The 21,686-nt window shown below is 41.4% G+C and overlaps 1 protein-coding gene across 1 annotated transcript; it reads right to left on the bottom strand.

The window, feature by feature from the left end:
- Window positions 1–1,023: 1,023 nt before the first annotated feature.
- On the bottom strand, window positions 1,024–21,462 carry rbms1a (RNA binding motif, single stranded interacting protein 1a). The gene is made up of 14 exons (XM_037096117.1): window positions 20,779–21,462; window positions 17,019–17,161; window positions 14,830–14,888; window positions 13,460–13,551; window positions 12,281–12,438; window positions 11,717–11,796; window positions 11,486–11,586; window positions 10,247–10,296; window positions 10,064–10,154; window positions 7,303–7,353; window positions 6,338–6,439; window positions 4,705–4,773; window positions 4,414–4,488; window positions 1,024–3,258 (listed from the first exon to the last, which is right to left on the bottom strand). Exons 1-13 carry the CDS (start codon window positions 20,827–20,829, stop codon window positions 4,420–4,422), a joined length of 1,116 nt encoding a protein of 371 aa, XP_036952012.1. The 5' UTR covers window positions 20,830–21,462; the 3' UTR covers window positions 1,024–3,258; window positions 4,414–4,419.
- Between the last annotated feature and the right edge of the window lie 224 nt (window positions 21,463–21,686).

Here is a 21,686-nt window from a genome sequence, read left to right as displayed (position 1 = left end):
CTCTGCTGCCAGATACTCAGCACAGCCCAGTTATCACAGTTTAAAGGTGCTTTCTTGATATTTATTGCACGGTCAGAGGATTTGAGTGTGTCAGGTTAACGTATCTCTTCATTTGTACTTATTTATTCAGTTCTGTTGATTGATATCTTTTTGTTAGGACTTGGAGAAATCTTAAAGCCTGGAATACAAATTGGAGATTCATTTTAAAAGGACATGTGTTCTGCTCACTGCCAGGCTCACAACTTTATTGTGGGTTACTTCTAGGATAGGTCTGCATGCTCTACGGCCCAATAGACACATCCGTTTTCTCATATTGTCCATTGCTGCAGCAGTGAAATGCTCTATTTAAGATCCTGTCTCTTTAAGCCCTCGTCCCCCTTCCAAAAAAAACAAAAAAAAAACAAGGCTCCTCTGATTGCTTGGCTCGCACACGCCTGACCCCACACCGCTAACAACAACAACAGAGCAGCTGCTCCAGATCAGACATGGTGACGTAGTGTGATGTCACAAAGTCACGTGATTACGGACGGGACTTCTGACGAGGGGTTTCAGGAGCCGTGTTTTCTGTGGGAGAGAGGAGCTTCTGTTGCTGTGTCCTGTCACTTTGACCTTTTTAACTTTTACGTGCACAAGAACCTGTATAAAATGCAGATGGAAAAGAAAAATACTACTTTAAATTTCAGAGCTTTAAGTACTATTAATGGGTGTTTTTAAAAAAAAATTGTTGTTCTATGTATCATTCCCACTCCAGTTTCTTGTTCATTCATTTATCATTATTTAACTATATTATTGTTGTTACTAAATCTGAATCTTTCTAGCCTGTATGAATGTGAAGTCAGGGCATTGCTATGAAGGAACTCAAGGTTAAACACAGTTTCCCTGAATGAACAAATGACCTGGAATATAGAAAAAATATATATATAGAAAAACACCAGAATTATCCTTTTACTTCAAAATACACAACATTCACAATTTAACAGGAAAAAACTGAAGCAAAGACACGAGACAATGAAAGAGATGGGGTCGTATCTGAGAAAGAGCCTTTTATTCAGCATTGTTTTTATTTCAATGTTTTCAAAGGAGAGAGCGGGGACTAGAAGGTTGATTGAGAATCAGTTGAAGGTGACAGGGGGAAGCAATGAGGATAACATGTACAAGATTTTTTTTTTCATTTTCTTTTTTTTTTTTTTTTCATTTTTACATTTTTTCCAGCAGCATATGTTCAGAATGGGAAAGCAGGCTCGGTAAAACCTTTGTATCACTGCTTGTATTTTCTGATAGGGAGCATTTGCTGCGACGTTACTACTGATCCGGGGAGAAGCACCGCGATCGTACAGCTTTGACCATTTTTCTTGTTGTAGTTTAGAGTTCTTAAATCAGAAATCATCAGATCAAAGAAAAAAAAAGGCAAAGCAAACAATAAAACCCACTTATTTTTCTCGATTGGCCCTGAATGTGTATAATTTACAAGTCTTATTCTGAACAAACCAAAAACACGGTCATGTGATTTCAGCTTCCATCCAACTCCGATGAAATACTGTGATTTTGAAAGTATTTCATACATGATTGTTGCATTTATTTGCATGAGGCAACATTTGAAACTTTTCCACTCATCCAAAGTGTTTGGCATGTACACGCTTACGCTGCTTTAACCAAACGACCAAAATTTGGCTGAATCCAAGCGTCATTTTTGGAGAGCTTCACAGTAGCAGTGTAACCCAAGATAGTGACTTTAAGTCTTTCTTAAAGGAAAAGAAAAAAGGGAAAGGGGAAAGAGGTGAGTCATCTAAGATTTGTCTAGAATGGCAAAGGCAGAAAAATGCACCAAGTAAATCCACATAGTCGGCATTCATTTCTCTCAAACACACCCGAAACCAACAATTTCTAAAGGAGAAGCTAGTAGTTTGTCTCATTTTGAATCTCTAAAACGGAACCTCACAACTCAACAACACTCATCATGAAGAGAAATAGAAACACCAGAACAGAAGCAATGACAAATAAAGATGAAGCAAAGCACAATGTTTCTTTTTGCAGATCAGGAAGAGAAACGCTGCGTGTGGGAGACAAACGGCAGAAGTCTTATTTTAGCCAGCTCCTGAGCGTGGCTTTCGCTCTGCTTCATCGACTCTGGTGAAAAACGGGGCTTTACCTGCAAACCCCACAAAACCAGCAGATTTCTAGCAGAACCATGAGGTAGATCACTGGTCAAACTGACCACAAGAGAAAAACAACAACAACAGCGACCCTCCTGAAAGATGTCCATTGGGTGTAAAACTTTCATAAAAGCACATCTCGTTTTTTTCATGTCTTGAAGTTTTAAAAAAAGAAGGAAAGAGGGAAAAGAAGGAATTACCTTGCTCTGAGTTTGTCACCGTTCTTTTTTTCTCAGTATTGCCGTGGGACTCTCATTGTCTTTATTGCTACCAGAAGACTAGATAGCGAAAACACTCAATGGAAACCTCTGTCAATGGATTTCACACACACATTTGATCAATCAGATAGAAATATGACACCTGATCAAGTTCGATGGAAAAGATGTTGGAGAATGTTTGATGTGACGTAAGGAAGGCACCTTTTTTCTTTTTTTTTTCCAATAATAAATTCATTAATTTCCTAATGAGGTGGTCACTTGTCAAGTGTCAGCTGGCAAGTTCAGTTGAGCAGTAACTGATTTTGTGAGCTATTCTGTGGCAGCTTTGAAAACCAAAATGAAGCCAGTCTGAAAACTTCAGTGCAAACAAGGTTTTTTGTGTATTACAAATAAAGGAACTATAAAATCATAGAAACCTTGAAGGGGGGGGGGGGTATCTGAATCTCATGCATTTTAACATCACATCATACTTAGGGGAGCTGGGGATGGTGAGGGAGGTATGTGTGTGTGTTTGTGGGCGTGTAACTGTGTGTGCACGTGTGTGTGCGTGTGTGCTTGTGTGTATGGTGGGGGTTGGGGGGGGGGGGTCCTCTGGCATTTGTTTGAGAATCCTTGATAAACGAGAAAAAGAAGAGCATGTGGTTTCTTATCAAAATAAATCTTGTTTTTTTTTTTTGTTTTTTTGTTGTTGTTGTTTGTTTTTTTTTTTGTCTGTGTATGTAGCCAACAACTGCCAGTCCATTTACACTGTCCTTATTTTCCACCACAAACATCAAGGCTGTGCAAAACAGTTCATGTATCTGGTCCAATCAGAGAAGGTGGCGACTGTGGTGTCACTGTGATGTCATCAGCAGTCTGCCCTCTGGCTCACAGAGCGGGAATTTAACCTACAAATGAAGACACAGAAAGCAGAATAATTAATACAAAACATAAGGATATTATTATCTTTGACCTACCCAGTGTTGCTCTATTTTGAACAAATGAGGGTAGAACAGCACGATATGATACAATTTGAAATTATATGGAAAGATACAATTGCATTGTGATTCAGGGCTAGTGGTAATTATCTTTTTCTCTTTTTCATAATGATTTTAAAGAGCACAAAGAAACACAGTTAAGACAAGATAAACAATCACAAGACGAACGATAAGATAGATGTTAACTGTTCAGTCATAAATGAAGGTTATAGGGGCTCAATAACTTTTTTTTTACATCAATCTACTGAATGATGAAAATATCTGTTTCTCTCCCCTTCAGTCTGAGCTCTACAATCTCATAATCGCACAAGTGGGTGGAGGTATTTAGACAATAGTGGAAAACAACAAGAGAGAATTTAGCTTGCAAGAATGTTAGTCTTTAATTTGGCACCCCTGCTGAGGAATAACTGCTGCACATCTGAAGTTGACAAAGATGCATGTTACTTTAATATAATTAAAAAATATCCATTTGTGGCTCTTCTGGACAACAGCTTCTGGTCTTTAAACTTTTCTCTTTTATGTACCTAATTAAACTGGAGGAACTGGAGAGGAAGATGGATAAATATGTGTTGAGAATATTCTTAGTAGCTTGTAAGAAAGCCTTAAATAAATGGCCTAAAAATGGGCAAACCAAGTGTTTGCCAAGTGTTTGACAAATGGATTGACTTGGTGCACAATATCCTAGACATAATTACTTTCAATGTGAGAACAGAGAAGAAGACATTTCTTGAAACCAATAGATTATTTCTATCTAAATTCAGTAGTATTTGTCAATTGTCCCCTTTAGAAGTCAAGAAAATTACAAAGAAGTTCACCTAGAGATCTTGTCTACAACATGTCTAAAGGATGTTGATAAGAAACTCGTCTTTTCTGAGTAAGGCCCCCCACACAGAGAACTTTTTACCCCGAACTTCTTAATTTGAATGGTTTATAAACGATCTTTAAAGCATTAGAAAAGCAATTAGGTACATCACATAAACATCTTATTAAAAACTGGCACCATAACTTTTATCATCTGTAAAACAACCCGCTGTCTTTCACGTCAGACACACACATTCAGCGTACCTGTGATTACTTGCTGAGCTGACTGTAAGGAGACGAGTTGTTGGAAGAATCAACTTGCTGCGGCGTGCCACTTTCCTGGAAAGCAAAACAGCATCGCTCATTTAGAAGGGAATAATTACTATCTTCCCTGTGTTGGCACTGTCCGATAATTGATAGTTTTAGATGTGGAACACTTTCGAAAACAACTCAAGACTGTATGAATGGGATTGGACTGTTGAAATTATTTCAAAACAATCATTGTTTTAAGATATATATTACAGTGAAACAGACACAAAGATATAATAAACTTACAGGTGCTGCCTGCAGGGGAGGATACTGAGGCATGTACGCTCCTTGGACACCAGGGTTGGCTGAAATATACTGTAATTATGAGAAAAATGACATTAAAACCAAATTATTCAATAGCATATAACGTTGAACCAGACCTGCCTGGCTACACATGCATTTTGTACTACTGAACTTTATTGATATCACACATTCAACAGAACACAGTTCATCCGAAGAGAAAGAAAAACACCAGAATGGATAAATATAATAACATACAAAGAATCACATTTTAAACCATGTCTAAAGAGATAACAATTCTAGAGAGGCCTCAGGAGAATAGGATCAAATTAGGTAATGCAATAATCACACAACAATGTACAAAAGAGTGTTGGAGGTCGACTGTCGCCCAAACGCTAAGTTGTAAATCTAGAGCAGGGCTGCCTGAAGTGTGGTCCATGGGGCCCAATTCTACACGACATAAGGTTCAATATGGCCCTCCAAAATGGTCAATCCAAAAACATTTAAATATATAATATATATATAATGAAAATCAGTTTAAGATGCTTCATTTTCTGTGAGGTGAAAACACTCTTTAGGAAGCCTAATTATTTATTATTTCCATAATATGAGCATGGTGGGCAGGGTGACACATTGCTAAGTCAGTTATTCATTTAAAGGAACTTCTGAATCGTGGTACTGTTTTTTTCTTCATAACAATAAAATACTGCACAATACAATAGGGGTTTTTTGTGTTTGGTTGGATGCCCCCCATCATGTTTTAGTTTTTGCCCACCAAGGCCACAGGGGCTGACACCCCAGATACAGCAGAGCTCAGGTTTCTGGAAATGTGGTATGGAGACCTTAGAAAGAGGGTTTTATTTATACAACAAGCAATGCACTGCACATGGAAATGAAATACTGTTTCAGTGGAGAACCATTATCGGACATGAGTGTACCTCCTCTCACATGACATTATGTTCCAAACAAGAAACTTTGTGTTCTGTCCCAGATTCCCTAATGGGTAATAAAACATGAAATGGACTTTGTCTTCAGTCTCACCAAAATATCATGAAAAAACAAAAAAATACAAGTATTTTCTCCTGAGGGAGACCAATAAAACCTTCCTTTCTGCTGATGCTTATGTACCAGAACATCACTGTGAGTAAAGACTTCTTTGATTTCGGTTAAATTCCGCTTCACATGAGGATGTTTGTTTTTTGTTTGTAAAAATACGTTTGTATTAAGCACTGACCATCTTTCCATCTACATTAGAAACAAACTGTGGCAAGGTCGCAACATTTAAAGAAACCAAAATGAAAAGAAAACATGTTTGTCTGGTACAGCTCAATGTGAATGTCACATCATCAAAAATCAACATTTTAAGTTTCATCCCCACTAACTGTGAATCATATCAAAGTTGTAATATCTGTAAAAACAACTGTGATCTGATTTTTTTTAACATGGAGCTCTAACTTGTGCAGAGGAAAATAAAAATGGAACCTCACTAATCCAGGGACAATCGTACAAAATATTCCACTTAAACATCTTTATAGTAATATTTTGCCATAATATATATATCCTGTTTAACCATCCTAATACAGATAAAATTTGATCAGTGCTCTGTATGTGACATTAGATATCCCAGAATCCAACTCACCGCTCCAGTGTTTCCCAGTGACAGCTGACCCATCTGCTGAGTAATCATGGCTGAAGGGTGCAGTGACATGGAGGGATCCACAGAGGGAGACATCACAGCAGCCTGCAACACAAGGCAGCTGTGTTATTACCACTTATCACATGATCCCACAGAATAAAATCGACTCATTCTGATAATAAAACACTTGATAAAACGCTGTAACAACAGTGGCAGGCAGTATTGAGTACATTTAAAGCAGGAATCGCTGTTTGAAACCCCTTTAATATAAATAGGACAGGCGAGATCTTTGTGGCTTTGAGGTTTGACAAATTGTGAAAAGAAAACATTTGCAGCAATATCTGTGATAATATGTCACTCCGAGGTCAACATTAAGGATTCTATGCTCCTGAGTGAAGCTAAGGGATGATAATATGTAAAAGGTATGGCGTCGCCCGCTCTAGCCAGATGGGGTGTATTCCTTAAAACATGACGCCTTTAGGGAATAGACCATTTCCTAGTAAAAAGTGGGGGAGGGGGCAGATCAGGAGAGACACTTGTTCCACTGGAAACCATCTGTTGGAAGAGTCAAAGAGTCACAAGACTGTCTCTGCTTCAGGCATTTCCTGCTGGATCCAGAGAGAGAGGGAGGAGGAGGAGGAGGAGGAGGAGTGGGGGCAGTGGCTGAATGTCTTTTTAGTTGTTCCATTTCTTTTTTCATACACACTCCAGAACACACTCACAACACGTAAATACACCGTGGCTATTTCCCAGAACTCGTCTCAGCTCAGCGCTTCGTCTTCTACATTTAGGGAAGTTTTGGACGCTGGTTTGATTGTGTCAGCAGAACGGGACGATTAAAGTAACACAGTTACTGTGAGCTCAGAGCTTTAGCTGTGGCGGTGCCACACACCCATTTCCTGTACACAGAATTAGAGTGGGTGTATGAGTGTATGAATGAACAAAAAAAAATGCTGCTGTTCTCTTACCGGGTGTTGCATGATATATGGCTGATGTGCCACCCAAGAATGACTCTGTACCTAATAGATTGTCAGACAGGAAGGGAGAGGCAGAATAAGAGACAGATGGAGAGAAAAGAGTTATTGACTCGTCCTGAATTAAACTTTGATGTTACAAACTTACTTTATAATTGCGGTAAGATTTTTTTTTTTTTTAACAGAAACACAGGAATGTCATCAATCTGAATAATACATTTGGACTGCAACAGCCTGTTCATGCTCAGGGTCCTTGGTCAACAATGACAGCCAGAAATATCCAAAACCTTCAGCTTTTTAAGGCCAATCTGTTGACATGGGACAAAGGAGCTGTAAAACTACCAGTCCTGCTTCCTGCTCTCGGGGCATGTTTATCTGATTAGGTCAGCGTTAACGCCACCTTACTGACAGCCTTCAGCTAGATCCTGCCTCTCCCTCCAGAGGTTCTACGTGGTTCTTGTGAACATCTTTGAGGCTGACAGAAGGTTGTCCTGGCTCCTGGAAAATTACTGTGATCATATTTTTGGCGCCACAAGGGCTTTCCACTATTCACACATGCGGCTACATTCAGGAGCATTTCCGTCTAGCGCCATTTCACGCATGCCATGGAAATGGCAGAATAGGATGGATACCAACCCCAGTGAATCTCGACAAAGGAAGAAGATGGGGCTCGGTTGGACGTGCATGTGGGGGGCAGATGACTTCTGTTATTACTTTCGATGAACATGGGTGAGGAGCTGTCTTTTCCCAGGGCTCTTGTGATGTATTTAATAGTCAACAAGTTTGTGTGACAACTTGTTTTCACGACAGTAAACAAGTTACGGATTAAAACACTTCATCAGCGAAACCTAATGATTGGTTCATGAGCTCCACGTAACCTGTGGACGTAACCTTGTACGTTCTTGTCCCTGCAATGAAACTGATACTTTCATTCACACACTTTCACCACAGCTCTACCAGCACTGGCCATGAAATGTTACTCGATCTTGAGGTGGGAATATGGCAGTACTGATTTCCCTGAATATCAATCTCTGATCCCATTCACACACGCAGAGATGTCGTGAGATGTCAGAGAAAGGCTTCATGTGTGAAAGGGGCTTATAATAGGTGCAATCAGAGTGCCTCCGTAGCTCAGTTGGTAAAGCATGTGCGATGTGCGATGTACAGAAGCTTCCCAGGGCTCAAATCCAACCTGTGGCCCTTTAATGCATGTCATCTCCCCTGCCTCTTCCCATTGCCTGTCATTCTTCAGCTGTACTATCAAATAAAGCCAAGAAAAGGCCAAAAAGAATTACAACCCTCAAAGCAAAAGGTTGGAATCTGGTTTAGAAATGCAGTGGGCACTGAAATAAGAGGGGTAGGAGCTGAAGTTTAAGGGGAACTTCCATCTTATGTGGATGTCCAACCAGTATTGATGGTAAATGTTTCCTTAGGAGCAGCGGCTAAATTCTGACGTGAGGCCCCTGGCTGCATGTCATCTCCTCGCTCTCTCTCTCTAGCCTTGTCTTGTCATAATCTCCAGCAGTCACTATCATATTAAAAGGCTCAAAAAGCTCTAAAACACAGTTTAAAAAAGAAAGCGGAAAGAAATAGGATGCATTGTGCACGTTCATTTGTATCTTCATAAGAAAGATCCTCTGCAATAATAATTTGAATTGCCATTCCCTCTGTTGGAAAAGATACTGGTTTATAAGTAAGAGACAGAGCTATGTTTGTGAGCGGCAGGATGCCCTCCGAGCTGAAATAGCAGGTAGGTCTTACTGAACATCAATAATATCACTGGTGTCAGAAGAACACATTTTGCAGCAGCTGTGCAGTGTAGCATGCACTTAACATTTACCATCAACACTGATCGGACAGCCACATAAAAAGTGGCAAAAACTCTCCCAGTGGATGAGAGGGATACTTTGATGTGACTGCTAGCTGCAGTCTGACTGTCGTCTGGGTGTGTGTGCTTAAATTACGAGCGAGTTCGGTCCTTGAGAAAGCTCCAACTGCTCCATATTCTTACTTGAAACTTCAGTGTTCACACTAGCGATAAATAAGAAACCCGGAGAGGAGCGCCTGAGATGAACTGCCTCTTCGTCTGATTGATGAGGTGAGCCTTTGTTTGGTGTCAGTTCTAGCCATAGTTGGATACGTTTTCAAACACAAGAAAGCTCGAGTGTCCCAGAGCCCTTAAGGTGCAGCCAGTGATCGACTTTGCAGTCGTTTCATCAAATGTCAGCTGTCATCGTGACAGGAATCTGCAGCAGACAGGCCTGGAAGACCAAAATATGTTGTGGGATTCATCTGAAGAACATCTGGTGGAGGGCTTCATTCAAAACCTCTTTTGTTTATGTTGCAATCCTGCGACACAGATGCCTCAGATTCATCCCTCATGTGCAAATTACTTTCAAGTGACAGATCTAGTCAGTGGTGGGAAGTGTTTCTGCTGCACCAAAAGTAATGAATCAAAACTTAGGAGTGAAATATTACGAAACAGTGAGCAAGACTCACATTCAGAGAAGATGGCTGTAGCCGCTTCACTCCTATGAACCCCCAGGCTCACAGTCATATTACATGATTTCTGGTTGAGCAAGCTCTTGCACCTTTTCCTACATCTTTAGCACCTGTACAACCTACACTCTGGCAAAAAATACAGCCTATGTATACCCACATATACATAACCTCAAACGCAACATAAAAGAAATGAGAGAGGCAGAGACATATGATTTATATTCAGCTCTGGCTGGATTTGGATCTGTTGCTGTACCTGGTAAGCAGAGACTGGAGACATGTAGGGCGACATCGCAGGCTGCACAGTCATTATCCTGTTGGTAACTGGATACGGAGAAGGATAGTACCTAGGAAGCAGATGGTATTTCAAAATAAAGCTCATGTATTATGATTCCAGTTAGACGTTTAGCGTTGTCGTGACCTGCCAGGTGTAACTTACCCATTCTGTATAGCTGCTGAGGAGGGGTCATAGGTAAGAGTCATTGCGCCCTAAGGTGGCGAAATAGACAATAATATAGAATTACATATTTGTATCCTACAATTTTACAAAAACAAACACAATATGAAATAACAACGATCTAGCATGAAACCCTTCACTTTATCACTTTTAATGAGTTGATATAACTCGGTTAAATTGAGCATTATAATTATTACTTAATTAAGAGAGATAAAATCGTGACATATTCGGGGTACAGATAATGAACACTCAGTTGAACTTTTATGGCAACAATTGGAAATACAGTTACGCTTGGCGCTGATGGTTCTACTCTTGAATTTCCCAAGCAGCATGCTTAGCCAAAACAGAGGAGTGCAATGCAGAAAACCCTGCAGGGCAATACAAGATGAGCCCAAAGCAAGACAAAGGATTCCATTTTTTAACTTCTGTGCCCCGATAAGATTCAAAACTATCAAGGTGGAGGTCGGGTTGGCAGCGGCAAGCTTGCCAGCAGCAGCAGCAGCAGTGTGTGACAGCATATGTGTAGGAGGGATATGAGTGAGGAGGGAGCCAAATTGAAATGGGTCGCCTTGTGGTGAGAATGGCTGTGATTGGTGTGCGACTGATTGTTAACAATGATCCAATTGTCCGGCTGTCAGCTGATCACAGCCGGACCATATGATTTATGTGTCCTGCATGAACTACCGAAAAGCTTCACTTAAAAAATATATCGATGTTTCGAAATCTTCTCAAAGACAAAAAGGCTTTTCTGTAATGCAGCCTTTAAACCGGGAAAAGACGACACTTATCACATTATGAAGATGTCCAAATCTAAGACGATATACAGTCTCATATCACACTAATGATATAATATCGATATAATGCACAGCCCTGTGTACAAATAATCATTAAAGGGGGAGACAAAACCTTCACATATTCTGTTTTACTAGTGATGACAGTTTTTAATGATGTGTTTAAAGGGCCAGTATGTAAGAGTTTTGATGGATAACATTCAAAAAAGGTCGAAAAGTGTCAACAGAATGTGCAGAAATACAAGTTTTTAAATCATGATGTTTATGTGTTTGTGTTGAGTTGTCTTGTGTTCCCAGTCTGTACGGCTAGCAGCAGAAACACGGTTACTTGTCATTTGTTATGATTAGAAATTTGACATCATTCTCACCAAATTAACAAGTCCTACAGAGGGGGCTAAAAGATTTCAAAAGAATAGAGGCGGTTACATACTAGTCTGAGATCTCCTGACTGTCCATTGGGAACAAATCCGCCCTGAGCATGTTTCTTCCTCTGACTGTCTGCGAACTTACACAGCAACGGCTGAGAGGGAGCTGGGGGGCAAAGCACAAAAAAAAAAAAAAAAACACGACATATTAACAGTCACTTGACAATCAATCATCACCGCCTCCACAGTTTTTATTGGAAGGAAAGTATAGAGAAAGGTACAAAATCCTTTCCTACCCAGAGCTCCAGAGGCTATCTTGATAAACTTCCCATTGAAGTGGGAGATGACGGCATTACACTGCTCTGTTGTGTCCATCCTGACGGGTGGGGGGTGGGGGGGGGAGATAAAACAACAATGACTCATCATTAAAATCACAAAGAGACAATCTACTGGCAAGGAGGTATTGTTGAGGCGTGACGTAAATGGGGAGAACTCTTTCCTCCCTTCATTCTAAAGTTAAATGGCTGTAGATCATGGGTCCAAAGGAAGGCCAAAGAGGCCAAGAAAAAAGTCAACGCAAACATTCAAGCTTTCATGTTTTCTGCATGTGGAAATCAGATTTACGCTGGTTGCTTTTATACACATACTGACAGCAGCGTAATACAGCAGGACATGACTGAATCCAATGACTCATTTGACCGTTGAGCTGTGGACGAGGTCTTTCTCTAAATTTCAATTAAAGTTGGTGTTAATTTGGTGTTCACTCATTATCCATCATCATAGGTTTGTGATCAAAGCTGTACTTTTGTTCTACAAAAAAGAACACGAGTGCCCCTCTATGTCAATCCCCTGTGACCGACCTGGCGAAGCCCACGCCCCGGCTGTTGCCACTGTAGTCTCGAAGGATCCGCGTGGAGACGACCTGTCCGAAGGGCTGCAGCATGTTCTCCAGCTCTTTCTCATCCACTGAGAGGGGCAAGTTGGAAATGTACAGATTTGTGGGGTCCTGCTCCTGTTGCTGCTCACGATGGAAGGACGACAGAAAAGAAGAGTGTATTGAATGCTAAAATGCATGAATCAGGCAAATGTGTGTTGAGCCACAGATAAATGCAGTACTGACAGGACAAGATGTATTTTTCTCTACTATGAAACTTGTCTGTGTGGGTAAGGATTTGAGAATAATTTAAGATATATATAAGGGTCAGGGGAAGACATTTGGTTAGATAAACAATGATAAGCTCCCCTTCTCTCTCTCTGTCTCACACACACACACACACACACACACACACACACACACACACAAAAACACACTTCATCTGTGCTGTGTAGCAGCTCAGCGCCTCCACGGTCTTCCCTAGAAACAGCAGGAGAGCAGCGTAGCCTAGCTACCACAACACACAAACTGTGTTCTGCCTTGTTTGTTCCAAACAGAGCAGCTACATGCAGTTCTCCGGAGAGCAACCCCTTGATCAATGAACTCTCACCCACAGCAGCACAGGCTGGGCCGGGAGAGGGAAGTGCCTGAAAGAAATGAAATGATAGAGGCAATTTCTGCTGCCCGCTACGAGACAAATCGCAGATGTGATTGCACAAATACCCTGCCCGTCTAAAAATATTTTTGTCAGATGAAAAACCGGTGTTCTTAACTTTGTATTAGTCAGAGCGGATGGAGGCTGGCTCACAGCAGTAGTACCGTTGCTATAGTGCTTTGGTGCAGATCAGCATGCATGAACGATAATCGGTGACATACTAACAATACTGGTAAAAAAAAACTGTACAGTCCACAGAGCGTGGCCTAACAAGGGTGGTGTGTTAATGTGGGCTGGTGGTCCTGTGTGTAACGTGTCACACTGACTGACAGGTTATTTGGCAGAGAGACGTGACATCTGGTTTCTACAGTGAAAGTAAATGGGGTCACGGGAAGAACAGCTTGTCAGCTGAGGTCACGTGACCAGTCTAATGTCACACACACACACACACGCACACACACACACACACACACACACGCACACAAAAAAACATGTCTGTACCAAACTCACCTTGGCCATCTGGGCCTGTATGCCGCTGGTCTTCAGAGCATGTACTGCCTTTAAAGCAGCCGCCGGGCTGTCAAAGTCCACAAAGCCGTAACCTGTCGTCGGTGGAACAGTATTTACATGCAAAGTCAGTGATAATTAGAACAACCACCATTTTGAACCCCTTAATAACACTGAGGGATGAGTCATATATTAATTCTTATCATCTGTCATGTTATCAATTATGAAACTGCATGTTGTCGGCTACATGAACACGAGAAATAATCACAAAATCTTATGTCTCTGATATTAGGGAGTTCAAAATTTTGATATTGATGTATTGGCCGACAGACACATTTTTCTGCATGTGTGGTCGTCAAATACTTATGACAAAAATATATAATGGAGGCAGGATATTTTACGGTTTAACAAAAAAAAAAAGTGACATCGTTCAACTTAAACAACAAACTTAATTTAAAAAAAAAATAAATAATTTTTTTCATATGGAAACCATATACACTGCCATTGCTGTGAAAGGCAAATATCAACCAATATATATCAGCCCTGTTCGCTTAGCTTAGCATAAAGACTAGACATAAGAGAAATATTCAGCCTGGCTCTGTCTGAAGGTACATTTAAAAAGAAAAAAGAAAAGAAAAGAAAATTGCCTTCCCTCCCTCGAAAGCTCAACGTGTTACAGCCTTTTTGTTTAACCCATACAAAACTGAAGTGTATTCCTGAAAATGTTGAACTCTTCTTCCCCTAAGGCCCAAAACAGTCTACCCAGATTTATAACAAAAAGCAACAGACTTCATATCCCTTTCCCCAGTTTTTCAAAGCGTGACCTGGTGTTTCTCATTTTTGAATGTTTTCCCATCACCCAATCACTCACCAGCTTCCCCCATCTGTTTGCAGAGTTTCCAAACCTGCTCGAGTTACGTAATCCATCATAATCTGCTTTAGTTTTAGTCAAATTTATATTATCGTTGCATTGTAATGCAGTGCAGACTGAGCAAATCAATTTGCACTTCTGGCTGCCATGTCATTGCAACAACATAAAGAGTTTGACAAACAGAAAAGTAGACACATTCACGGTTCATGTTCACGGTGATGGATTACCCGACCTGTGCAGGTCTCAAGTCAGCGCAAATTGATTTTTCATACACTTTGGAAGTGAATGAAAACCAGAAGCTGCCTGGAAGGTGTGGAGGCTCATTCAGAAATTTGGAAACAGCACCGTATGTTTTCGAATCATAGAAGTAAGCATAAAATGTAGTACGACATCCAAAAACACTGCAGAAATATTTGGGGCTCCAACTAAACAATTCATCAGATGAGTTTCCAAACTTAAACAGGCTGTGGAGAAATCAACTGAAGTAAAGAACCATACTGACCTTTACATTTGTTGGTCGTCTTGTCCAAGATTGCCTTCGCTGACTGAATCTTGCCATACCTGAGATCAGATCAACATGTAGATTACTGTCAAATAACTCACGTTGACAAAACAAAATCTGCAGGTGAGGCTGGAGATTGTATTATCAAATATATTTTCCCTTCTCATAATGTTTTGTTAATGTTGGTGAATGAAGAGAGAACCTTCACCTTCATTCAAAAAAAAAAAAACAAGTAAAGCAGAGCAAAAAACAACAACACAATAAACTGGTCATAGTAGTAAGCAAAGCTGGTGATTTCAGAGGCCCATAATAAACATGACTACACTCCTGCATGTTTCCAAACACTATAAATCTGATGACAATGTTTTAAGCTTTGCTTTATCTCTGACTTTATACTCAAGTTGAACTGTGGCACAGGCTGCGAGCTGCTATCTGAGCACACACACCATACAGACTGAATGCCTAGCTTACATCACCATTCAGACCTTGTTGCTATGAAAAGCGCTTTCATTTCTGCTTTGTGCTGGCAAACACCATTGGGAACATGAACAAAAACACAAGCAAACAGGACACAAACAGCTGCTGCTGCTGCTGGTTACATGGGTGAATGCCTCTCTCCATATGTTTGTGATTCAGAGAAAAAAAAGGGAGACAAAACTCTGCTAATTATGGCCTCCTAACCCACACTAACCACTCGGGCGGAAGCCTATAGTATTATGTATCGAACATGTTCACTTGGCTGCTTTACACGACTCTGCTTTATCCTTTTTAGAATGCAATCATTTTTACTGTCTGCTTCCCATACCACAGTTGAGCTATGACTTTGTGTGTGTTTATAGAGGTATGATGGTTGGAGCATTTTAACGGCCCATGTTGGCTCGTGGTTAAACCAGTTTCTTTTAGTTTCTGCCCAACAAGTGCAGACAATATTTTGGGGGGGTTATATTTCAGTTTAATATCATTATAGCCATTTAAATGCACAATAATTCATTTTAAATTCAGTTAATGTTCCCAAATGTCTCTTCTTAAAAAGGAAGAAAACCAGGCTAATTTCATGTTTAGCATAAGAAGCTTGTGAACAAATAATCTGACATTTTTGGGCAAATTTCAGTTAATTTCCTTTATCTATAGCCATTTAAATGAAAACAATTCTCTCTTATTTAGTACAGTTCGTAAATTTCTTACCAAACGTTAGATAAGAAGATTGATAGAGCTTTCATCTGGATGGTTAATACAAAGCTACTGTTTACTGGTTAGCTTAGCTTAGCTTAGTATAGAGACTGGAAACGATGGGGAGAGGGTACAGTTAGCATGGCTATGTCTAGCTGTGTGTGACAGTCAGGACCTTTGTACCTTTTTGGTCCTTTACAGAACAATGCTAAGTGTTTCCATGTCTCCAGTGTATGTGCTAAGCTAAGAATCTGTTGGCTGCAGTATTTTTATTCATTTTTATTTTTTTTTGCCACTTCAGTGTAATTTCTTCTTTTAAATGCAAAATACGCATTACCCTTTGTTTGGTACAATTTCCCAAAACGTCTCTTCTTATCACCTTTCAGTGTAGTTACTAAACCTTGTTGTAACCCAATTACACTGTGAGCATTAGCTAGTAACGAAATTAATTGGTCATTTTTTAAAATATGGTTTATTATTGTTAAGAGTTAAATGAGAAGATTGATACATATGCGTATGGTAGCCTAAATATGAAGTTAGGTTACCGCGCAAAGGAGGTTAGCTTATCCAAGCACAAAGACGAGAAACAGGGGGAAACAGCTAGCATATGGCTCTGTCATTTTTCTTACCTTTGGACAGAGCCATGCTAGGTGTTTCCTCCTGTTTCAAGTCTCTGCGCTCAACTAAGCTAAGCTAAGCTAACCATCTCCTTGCTGGGGCTTCAGTTTTATCATGCAGAGATGTTGAAATATTCTTTTAAATGTATAAATTATTTTCCCAAATATTTTACTTAACAGTCAGCGTGCAACTGAACTTTTCACAGCCAGTTTTACAGTCTGTGTTCTTGCACAGTATGTTCCTGTGGTTGGGTGTGGGCTTCATCAAATCAGACTGGAACGACATTGGTATGTGAGATCTGGGCCTTATTTCAGCAAACAAGCATATCAGTGACAAAACACTGGTGTGCGCAGACATATGCATACCCATTATGTTCATACTGTATATGTGCGTCTACTCACTGGTGACAGAGTTTGACGAGGTCCAGGTCTGTGGTGGCAGGAGGCAGCCCGCGGATATACAGGTTGGTTTTGCTGAGCTGCTCCAGGCCTGTGCTGCTGCTGTTGCTGCTGCTGCTGGGACTGGACGGAGTCATGGGGTAGGACTGCACACAGAAAACACACTGTTAGGAAGGGTACAGGAGCCGGAAAATCTAATTTCAACCCAGGTCAACAGAGATCACAAGAGCATCTCGTCTGTGTGAGACGAAAATGCAGAAAGCTCACGGAGAGGGCACATTTAGATTTTATTACTTCATGAGCATGATACATCCAAATTTAGTCCTGTATTCTCTTGAAATGATAATCATCAGTAATCCACACATCAGTCAACACAGCTTTACGTTTTTCCACACTGTCACACGCCTGAGATGATATCAGGGTCCTGAGCATCTACCGATTTAATGTACAATTTTGATGTACATTACTTATTTCCATTTTGTGCTACCTTATACTTCTACTCCACTACATTTCAGAGGGAGGGTTAAGGTTCACAACAACATTTAGAGAGTTTAAATGAAAAACATACAATGATACTTAACGTATATCTTACATATCAGGTGTTTTTGGACTATTTGGATTGGATATCTGTTTTTACTTACGGGATTTCTGCCACTAGGGGTCTCTCATTTAACACAAGTTGTACAAAAGACGTAATTCAATAACGCAATGATGTAGCGCGGGCTCATGGCAGTTGTTTTCTTCATTGTTGATCAACCACAATTGCCGTTGAAAACCCATCTCGCGTGACTCGGGCAGAAATGTCCCAAGTTTTATGGTGTTTATAGCGAACATTGTTTGGGTTGGAACATTGTTGGAAACAGGGCAGGAATTTCACAGCAGCAATTTGCCCCCTCCGTTTGGCCTCTTGCCCCCTCAAAAAACGCCATGCCCTGCAGCCACAGCGGCCTTGATGCTCGCGCCCGCACTGCCCCAGTGTCATTTCACCATTTTCTCCACTGCCTCTTCCCCGTCAGTACTGTATAACTGTGTCTTGAACACATTACGAGGGGGGTGGGGGGGTGCGATTTCTAGCCTGCTATGAACCGCTGGAAAACCGGGCTAATGTTTGATGATAACGTTGATGATGATGAATGTTTAAAACAAATCTAGTGCCGGCCAACGGGGAGGCTTATTCAAACTGACCCTGACGCTGCATAGCTGGAGAGAAAATGTGACTGAGGGAAATTTTGAGAACAGAAGACCCACTGAGGAACTGAGGTAAGGAAGTCTGATAAATTAACAGTATTATAGCCTCACGTTAATGTTCACAAAAGGTAACGTTAGCTAATGCTTGCTCATTAGCTGAGGTGTGTATCTTAAGTTTCAACATTTAAGATTTATACCATATTTCAAAAACAAAATTCATCCTCTTCGCCTCCCAAGTTGCAATCTGTTAGAGGTGGCATCCTGTCAAATTTCAACAAATTAGTGGCAGCATATCTAGAACTACCACTCACTGCTGCTAGCTGTTGCTACCATTAGCTAGTTAGCTCAGTTGACGTTGCATCAGCAGTCACAACTGGGGACTGCAAGCTAGGTTAGCATGCTAACTTCTGTAGTTATCGCAGCAGCAAAATACACAAAGCCATCATGTCAAAACGCTTAATAATTCATATTCAGCTGACAATTTTTGTGATTTTTAAAAATGTTTTCAACAAAGGTTCTAACATATTGCACCTTTAAGCTGAATCCTTTATTTCTGTGGACTTAAAATCATTGTTTTATTTGATGGCCTTGCTCATCTGCATTTGGCCTTTGAGCTGTCAAAAAAAAAAACAAAAAAACAAAACAACTGCACCAAAATTAAATTCCAGGCCTGGTTGGAAACATTTGGGATAATCTTAGCACACAACATAATATATAAGAAACACAAACACAAGAAAGACATTTTTTGACATTTTAATGCGGAAATGTTACGTATAATTTCTTGAACACTACCACTTCTCGAGAAAGACAGCTGATTGTTGAGTCTTATTCCCAAGTGGTCAAAATTCTGACGCTTTAGGCTGATGTGTCGGCCGGCAATCAACCAGAGGCGACCTGGGAATGAGACTCACCAATCAGCTATTTCATTAATGTAAGAAATGGTTTATGTTCTTCCCCCACCGTGTTCAGGCTCTCAGTGACAGGTGGGTTTGACCTTTGAGCTCCTGGTTGTTGTAAAAAAAAAAAAAAAAAAAAAAAAAAGCTGATTTCATCCACCACTGTACCACAGAGTACATCAAAATATATCTATTCTTGCATGTGGGCCTTTATGACTCACAAACTGATTAAATCTGTGTTCGGGTCTTACATTGAACTGGAGTGTTTATCAGAAAGCCACAGTTTTCTTCATACTCGCGAGCCAAACCACGCAGCTCTGCCCTGCAAAGCATTTCCTTCCCCTTACTCATTCATTAAAATAGCTCCGGGCCACCCCAAACCCTCTCCAGATCAGATCAAAGACAAAGCATGGCAGAATCACACCATCTGTCCGTAACCAAAGGACAATCCACTCCAAGAGCCGGGAATGCAGCGTGCCAACAGGAATCACTGATGTATTCTTCCGCCGTCATGTGATGGTTAAATGTTCATAGTGGCTATTTTTCTCTCACAGATGAGGGATTGATCGCTGTGGCAGCAAACATCTGTCGGGCCTGTTGTGTCCTCAAGTGGAGGCCTTGCATTCTTGTTGGTGTGCAATTACCGCACTAACTTTGTTAGAGGCCATCAAGGGTTCACATCAGGCCTCCGAGACTCTACGCCTACTCCATTAGAGGGCAGCTACGGTGGTACGTTTCACAGAGGCAGTCGTTACACCTTATAGCCGGCAAAAAACCCTGCGTTACACCCACACTGAAAAACTCATTCACTGCTTCCCTGCGGGGATTCATAATGTGGCTGCTGCCTTCAGATCCCTCTCCTCCGAGTAATACACAGCAGCACCTCTTCTGATGAATAAATATTGCAGTTTAAAATCTGAGCGGTGGATATTTGGGGGTCTTCCAGGCTGCAGGCTCCAAAAAGAAAAAGAAAAAAAATCATCTGCTCACACTCCCCATCATCAGAGGTTATGATAACAGCTGCTGCTCACCTCTGCTGTGCCGGCTCTCTATTCCCATCTTCCATCTGAATCAAAGGGTGTGATGGGAGAGCAAAAGGGGGCACGGCCTTCAATTACATTTTTTTTGTTCACCTGAGAGGTCAAAATGAAGGATGGAGGCAGCACAGTTCACCCCAGCACACTGACACACATTACATTACTCCCTCTCCCGTCCTCTCTCTCTCTCTCTCAGCCAGAATGCATTAATCTATAAAATGGACTACAATAACCGCCATGCATATTGACCACAGTGGGCGAGTGACTGGGCAAACAAGGTTATATGGACATAATAATTAAAGTCTCGGTAGTAGAGCTATAGATCGGGTCAGCATCTGGTTTTATCTCTGCGTGTAGCAGAGGATCAGCTTCCCGTTTGGTAGGTCGACTGAGAGCGGGGGGGGGGGGGTGTCTTTTATTTGGTTTTTACTTTTAAAAAAATCTAATTCATTTACATTAAAAGGACGATATATAAACGCACACGAAAGGCGAACAGTGGCGGCTTCCCAATGTCATTATTACAGCCCGTAGTGTGAGAAAAAAAAGAGAAAAGTATAGGCAGAGATAATACAGAAAATAGTCATTTTTAAAACAAGCAAATGGTGTTGGGTTTTCTGTTTTTCGTTGTTGCTGTTGGCCTACCTGCTTACGATTGGCTGTCTTCAGCGGGTTGCCCGTGTTCGCAAAGATCATCCTGGAGGTTACGGATAGATTTTTAATTCCCACAACAACACACACACACACATGCGCGCACACACGCACTCACTCACACTCACACAAACACACACACAAAAAAAAAATCGCAACGATGAGCAACTAAGAGACGGGATCCGAGCGGGAGGAGAAGGTAGCCTATAAAATATCGCGTCGGGTTAAAACATCCGCGTACCGAGCGCGCTGGTTAACAGTGATGAAGCCCCGGTCCTGCATAGGTATACTGACACCTCTACACAGTCAGATATGCACGCCAGGCGATGGACCAACCCTCCCGGTCCGGTTCATTGATCTACGACGTCCTGCTGCAGACCGCTCGAGCAGTCCCACCTACTACAGACCGAACCATCTCCGCCTCTGCAGGGTGATTCGCGTCAGACCGACTGCGCGGCTGCCTCGTTTCGCGTCGCACCGGCGGCTCGTTTCTCGCGACAAAAGGCGCGTCGCGACGTCTCGTGCCCGTGTCGCACTTAATAATCGGGCACAAAGAGCTCCGGGGTTTGATTTGTGGGCGCACAATCGGTCGGGCTCAACGCGCGTCGCCTCCCGTGTTGTTGTCGTCCGCACATACCAAGCATTCTTCACCCCCACCTCCACCAACCACACACACACTCACTCACTCACACACACACACACACACACACACACCCTCTTCCTCTTGCTACCCTTCCCCCCATCCAACACACTACATGTCAGAGAATCAGGATGCAATGAAATATAAGCAGGGAGCTGGCCCGGGCTGGAGGTCACAGGCTAGCTGTAAACCTATGGAGGAAACAGAGAGTGGATAATTTGGAAATGGCAGACTTTTCACGGGCCCCATCTCCGATAGGTCG

Source organism: Acanthopagrus latus, chromosome 4 (assembly GCF_904848185.1).
Source record: "Acanthopagrus latus isolate v.2019 chromosome 4, fAcaLat1.1, whole genome shotgun sequence".
Taxonomy (NCBI): domain Eukaryota; kingdom Metazoa; phylum Chordata; class Actinopteri; order Spariformes; family Sparidae; genus Acanthopagrus; species Acanthopagrus latus.
This window is presented reverse-complemented; position numbering and strand designations above follow the sequence as displayed.